At 44.9% G+C, this 6,566-nt stretch overlaps 1 protein-coding gene across 1 annotated transcript in view; it reads left to right on the top strand.

The window, feature by feature from the left end:
* LOC125486544 overlaps positions 1-1,386 on the top strand; it is a 96,857-nt gene extending 95,471 nt beyond the window's left edge. Inside the window, exon 6 of the mRNA XM_048614385.1 lies at positions 1,177-1,386. Within this exon, the coding sequence (XP_048470342.1) occupies positions 1,177-1,386 (210 nt within the window). The remainder of the gene's footprint in view (positions 1-1,176) is intronic.
* Positions 1,387-6,566: the final 5,180 nt, after the last annotated feature.

Here is a 6,566-nt window from a genome sequence, read left to right as displayed (position 1 = left end):
AAGGGTCCTGACCGGAAACGTCAGCTTTCCTGCTCCTCTGATGCTGCCTGGCCTGCTGTGTTCCTCCAGCTCTACACTGTGTTATCTAGATCAAAGTAAAAACAGAAATTGCTGGAGAAACTCAGCAGGTCTGGCAGCATCTGTGCAGAGAGAACCAGAGTTAACGTTTCAAGTCAGGTGTAACTTTTCTTTGGTACTGAACACTTCCAGTGTCCTGTGCTATTTTACTTTTATTTAAATCTTTGTGCTATTAGTTGAAAGTGATTGTAGTGAATCTGATTATACTGGTTGTCTTGTTTCCAAAATGGTGAGGTTTTTGAATCACACAGAGCAGGAGACACCGTGTGACAGGGTGAATTCAGGAGGGTCTAAAACCCTGAGTTCCTGGCAGTGGGATGGGATACAGCGATAAAGTCAGCACCATGTTTGGGACAAGTCTGAGCTCAGCCTGGCCTTTGCTGGGCTTGTGTATGTAATACAGTGACATCGTATGATAACTCACTCACATGATCCTTTTTTAAAAATCACACACCTTCAGAAAATGTCAGCAGTATATGAGAATCCCATGGCACTGACACAGGTATATTTAAAGGTGTGACAGCTGTGTGCCAGTGTAATCCTCTGTGGGATCAAAGGCTTCCATGTTTCATTCCACAGCACAAGGTGGGGCAGTGAGAGAGTGGCAGCGGAGTCTTGGGATTGGCAAGGGTTGTCAACAGTGAGAGATGGGCAGTATGGTGTTGGGGCAAATAGGACAGGCAGGAGGACTCCAGGGTGGACAGAGGTTGGGGGAGGGCCTGAAGTCCTGGATGGGGCGAGGGCAAAGGATGCTGGGATGGTCAGTCTAGGAAAAACATGGTTGTCCTAATGATGGTGCCAATACTGTCGAAATGTGTGTCCACCTAAGGGAATTGACTGGCAGGATCCTTTAAGGCTGAGTTCACCCACAACATTTCCAATATCGGTGCTCAGATTTCTCTTGGACCATATTGTGTTCAGTGCATAGTTGGGGGGGTGAGGAGGGATATCCAGCTGAGACTGCAGGTTCATGCATGGCCCACAGAATGGTGCGCACAACAGTGAAATTATCACAAAAAATTCAATACAGTGAATGCAAAAATCACAGCACAGGCCTCAGATTGGGACAAACTGAGACCTCCTCAAAACCCACTGCAGACTCAACAAAGGGGCAGCATGAAAACAGAACATGGACCACCTTCCACGGACAGAGTTTCCAGGATCACTGTAGCCTCCTGCTCCCCTACACAAGCTCACACAGGAAAGGAGGAGGGATTTTCCATCGGGGAAATGGAGGAGCACAGTGTGTCCTCAGACAAGGAGGAAGAAGATGATGTTTCTGAGCGAGTTGGCACCAGCAGCAGGTAGTGATGTGACAGACAGGATTATAACACCCTCCCTACATCGAGATTCCAACAGTGGGACTCCAAGCAGAACTAGACCAACCTATAGTCCCCAGACTGCTGGATGAGATGAAAAATGTTGCAGTCCCTTGGCACGTGGGGAGGATTGCTGGTGCTCCTTCGCATAGAAAATAGGAGGACCAGTAGGCCATTTGGCCCTTTGAGCCTGCTCTGTTAATCATCAAATTCAGTGCCCTGCTCCTGCTCTCTCCCCATAACCTTTGATCCCTTTACTCCTAAGAACTACATCTAACTCCTTCTTCAAAATATTCAATGTTTTGGCCTCAACCGCTTTCTGTGGCAGAGAATTCCACAGGCTCACCACTCTGAGTGAAGAAATTTCTCCATTTCAGTCCTAAATGACCAACTCCGTATCGTTAGACTGTGACCCTTGGTTCTGGACTCCCTGGTTATCAAGAACATCCTTCCTGCATTTACCCTGTCGAGTCATGTTAGAATTTTATAGGTTTCTCTGAGACTCCCCCCCTTGTTCTTCTAAACTCCAGTGAATATAGAGTCACAGAGTCATACAGCACGGAAACAGACCCTTTGGTCTAACTTGTCCATGCCAACCAAGTTTTCCAAACTAAACCAGTCTTATTTGCCTGCGTTTGGCCCATATCCCTCTAAACATTTCCTACTCATATATCTGTCCAAATGTCTTATAGATGTTGTAACTGTACCTGCATCTATCACTTTCTCTGACATTTCATTCCACATACAAATCACCCTCTGTATAAAAAAAGTTGCTCTCTGACCCCTTTCAAATCTTTCTCCTTTCACCTTAAAAATATACCCCCTAGTTTTGAACTCCCCCACCCTAGGGTAAAGACCTTTGCTATTGACCTTACCTGTGGCTCTCATAATTTATAAGCCTCTATAAGCTCACCTCTCAACCTACTACCCCCCCAGTGAAAATAAGTCTCAGCCTGTCCTTATAACTCAAACCTTCCATTCCCAGCAATATCCTGGTAAATCTTTTCTGAACACTCTCCAATTTAATAATATCCTTCCTATAGCAAGGCAACCAGAACTGGACACAATACTCCACCATCCATCATGTCAACTTCAGCATGACGTTCCAATTCCTATACTCAATGGTTTTAGCAATGAAGGCAACCACACCAAACACCTTCTTTACTACCCTCTCTACCTGTGACGCAACTTTCAAAGAACTATGGACCTGAACCCTGAGGTTTCTGTTCTACAATACTACCCTGGGCCCTAACATTAACTGTATAAGTCCCGCCCTTGTTTGTTTTACCAAAATGCCATACCTCGCATTTATCCATATTAAACCCAATCTGTCACTCTCAGCCCATTGGCCCAATTGATCAAGATTTCTTTTATTCTTAGATAATCTTCTTCACTGTCCACTGTACCAACAATTTTGGTGTCATTCACAAACTTAACGCCTAAATTCTCATCCAAATCGTTTACAGTGTTAATTAGACATGGTGGGCAACAACAAGTTAGGGAGTTAGGTAACTCTGAAGAAATGAATTGCATTTATTTCAATGCAAGGGGTCTGACAGGTGAGACAGATGAACTCAGGGTATGGATGGGAACATGGGACTGTGATACCATAGCTATTACAGAAACATAGCTGAGGAAGGGACAGGACTGGCCGCTCAACATTCGAGATTTAGGTCCTAAATATACAATCCAGGCTGATCCAATCTCTCTTCATATGTCAGCCCTGCCATCCAAATAATCAGTCAGTAAACCCATAGCCAGAGCATCCTTCCTGATGGTTCATGATGGCACGTCTCTGAGTCTGGGAGGAAAGGGGACACCAGGAGGGTGGTTGATATAGCTCACCCTTCTCTTGCCTGGCAACCGCTGAATCAAGGCCAGCACAATGGAACGCTGGTCTGGGAACATATCCAGCAGGTACTGACCGTTCAGTCTTGCCCATCTCTCCACAGAAGTCACCAACGTTTGCATGGAGAAAGTCAAGTGCATGCAAATGGGACATGCCCTAGCACCTTGATCTTGAATGGAAAGATCCCCCATTCATCCAAGTCTGTGCGTGGCCTTGGGATCTCCACCAGAGGTTTATCTGACCATCTCTATCAGCAACAGGTTTGTGATGGCTGGTTCCAGAGATGCAACATCTGGAAAGGGCTCAGCAGGAGCCTAGCGTCCATCCATCCTCTGTGTCAGACACCTTTACCCTCTCAGCCTCCACGTGCAGTGGGCACGTGTCCATGATATACTCACGGCATGTGACCCTGGACTGAACCTAGAATGGCAAGTACCTGAGGTGATTGTCTCTGGGCGGGTGGAGGGTGAGGCTGTGACGCTGCTTTCTCTGAATGTACTGCCTCTTTACCCTCAGATGTGGGCACCTTACATTCTTGCTGTTTCTTGTACAGAGCACAAAGAATTAGCTCAAGGTTATACTCAATTTCCAGGGGAGGCGATGACCTAGTGGTATTATCAGCGGATTATTAATCCAGAGACCCAGATAATGTTCTGGGGACCTGGGTTCGAATCCCACCACAGCAGATGGCAGAATTTGATTCTGATAAATATCTGGAATTAAGAATCTAATGATGACCATGATTCCATTGTCGATTGTCAGGAAAAACCCATCTGTTTCACTAATGTCCTTTAGGGAAGGAAACTGCCATCCTTACTTTGTCTGGCCTATGTGTGACACCAGACCCACAGCAATGTGGTTAACTCTTAACTGCCCTCTGGGCAATTAGATTGGGCAACAAATGCTGCCTAGCCAGCAACACCCTCATCCTGTGAATGAATGGAATGAATAGTGGAATAAAAATCTATTTCCAATCACTGTTACTCCTGGGAGCACCCAATTTTCCATCAATCTGGAGACATTGTCAAGTGAATACTTTAAAATTCTGGCCTTTCCTTCTGCAGATGATCATCCTGAATTATTCGCAGTCAGTTCCTTCCTCTTCGGAGGAGGTCAATATCCTAATTTCATGGATACCTCCTCCTGTCCTGGTAATCTCTTTGATGTGAGCTCTCTGGCCTTGTAGGCAGACAGGAAGAACAAGTCATTCCAATTGGAACATAACGGCTTTACAATGGCTGCCCAGTAAGTGGTATTAGCACTGCTCAGTAAGTAACTGGTACAACATGCACAGCATAAAGTGGCTCACACTCATTCAATCCACATGCTGCTTGTCAAACAACATTCTGTCTGACATCCCCAATCGACGTGCCTGTATTTACCTTGCATGGCTCTACCTACATCCTGTGCAAACCTGTGCCCATCTTGCCTTCTCCCAACACCCTCATAGCCCGATATCCATGAACCCATACCTCATGGGCCTTAGAAACAACAAAGAACTTGTTCCAAGTTGGTATTGTGTGTGATGTGGGGTGGATGGATCATATGATAGTGGTGTTCCATGTGTGTGCTCTCCTAGCCTCTTGCTGGAAGAGGGCATGCGTTTGGAAAGAGCTGTCAAACCCAAGACAGACATATCCTCAGTTATCTGGATCCTTCCAAAATTCTCTCCCTACACCTTCTGCCAGCCTCTCCTCTCCTGGGAGCATCCTTAATCCCATCACTTGTGCCAAACTTTTTTGCCATTGACTCCTCCCCCATATCATCCTCATTGGTTGGGTATATAGTTTTCCTTCCATCTCTACGAAGATCTTTTCCTCTATATTAAAGATACTGTATAAATACAAGCTGTTACTGAGGTACAAACATGGGCCAAGTAACTGCACATGGAAATTGGGCAGTGGTCGTGATAAAAACAGGTTAAATATCTTTAAGCTTTTCAACAAGACCACACCTAAGAACTTCTTGTTTTATTTATTCATGCGATGTGGGTGGCACTGGCTAGCCCAGTGTATATTGTCCATCTTGAGTGTCGACCATATTGCTGTGGGACTAGAGTGACATGTCATGGAGTCACAGCACAGAAACAGACCTTTCAGTCCATGCCAAACATAATCCCAAACGAAACTAGTCTCACCTGCCTGCTCCAGGCCCATATCCCTTCAAACCTTTCCTATTCATGTATTTATACAAATGTGTTTTAAACATTGTAATTGTACCCACATCCACCGCTTCCTCAGGAACTTCATTCCACATGCGAACCACTCATGTAGGCCAGACCAGGTGAGGATGGCAGTTTCCTTCCCTAAAGGACATTAGTGACCCAGATGGATTTTTATAACAATCGATAATATTTGTATGGCTGCCATGAGACTAACTTTTAATTCCAGAATTTTATTTAATTCAAACTTCACCATCTGTCATGGTGAGATTTGAACCCATGTCTCCAAAGCATTAAGATGGGATCTGGATTGCTGGTTCAGTGACATTTTCCCTGCACCAGCACTTCTGTAACAGCTAGTCTGCAATTAATTAATTCTAATCTCACACTCTGTAACATTAGAACTACTCCATTTGTAATATTGATAGAATATAGAGAACAAAGAAAATTACAGCACAGGAACAGGCCCTTCGGCCCTCCAAGCTCCTCTATCTAAACTTGTCGCCTGTTTTCCAAGGATCTGTATCCCTCTGCTCCCTGCCCACTCATGTATCTGTCTAGATACATCTTAAATGATGCTATCGTGCCCCCCTCTACCACCTCCACTGGCAACGCGTTCCAGGCACCCACCATCCTCTGCGTAAAGAACTTTCCACGCATGTCTCCCTTAAACTTTTCCCCTCTCACCTTGAAATCGTGACCCCTAGTAATTGAGTCCCCCACTCTGGGGAAAAAGCTTCTTGCTATCCACCCTGTCTATACCTCTCATGATTCTGTAGACCTCAATCAGGTCCCCCCTCTTTCTAATGTAAATAATCCTAATCTACTCAACCTCTCTTCATAGCTAGTGCCCTCCATACCAGGCAACATCCTGGTGAACCTCCTCCAAAGCATCCACATCCTTTTGGTAATGTGGCGACCAGAACTGTATGCAGTATTCCAAATGTGATCAAACCAAAGTCCGATACAATATAGATAATTAATTTAAAACCATTGATGAAATGTTCAGCCTTTTCCTCTCTGCCAGGTTTTTTCCACATTTTGTGTTGTTGTTGTTGTTGTTGTTGTTGTTGTGTACATGTTTGTCTCTGTAAATAGTTTCTTTGTGTCTATTCTATCCACTCAGGCTCACTTTGTTTTCAATCTCTCCCTGATTGAT

The sequence above is a fragment of the Rhincodon typus genome, chromosome 30, assembly GCF_021869965.1.
Source record: "Rhincodon typus isolate 14 chromosome 30, sRhiTyp1.1, whole genome shotgun sequence".
Taxonomy (NCBI): Eukaryota; Metazoa; Chordata; class Chondrichthyes; order Orectolobiformes; family Rhincodontidae; genus Rhincodon; species Rhincodon typus.
The sequence above is the reverse complement of the archived record's forward strand: the minus strand, read 5'-3'. Positions and strand labels throughout refer to the sequence as shown.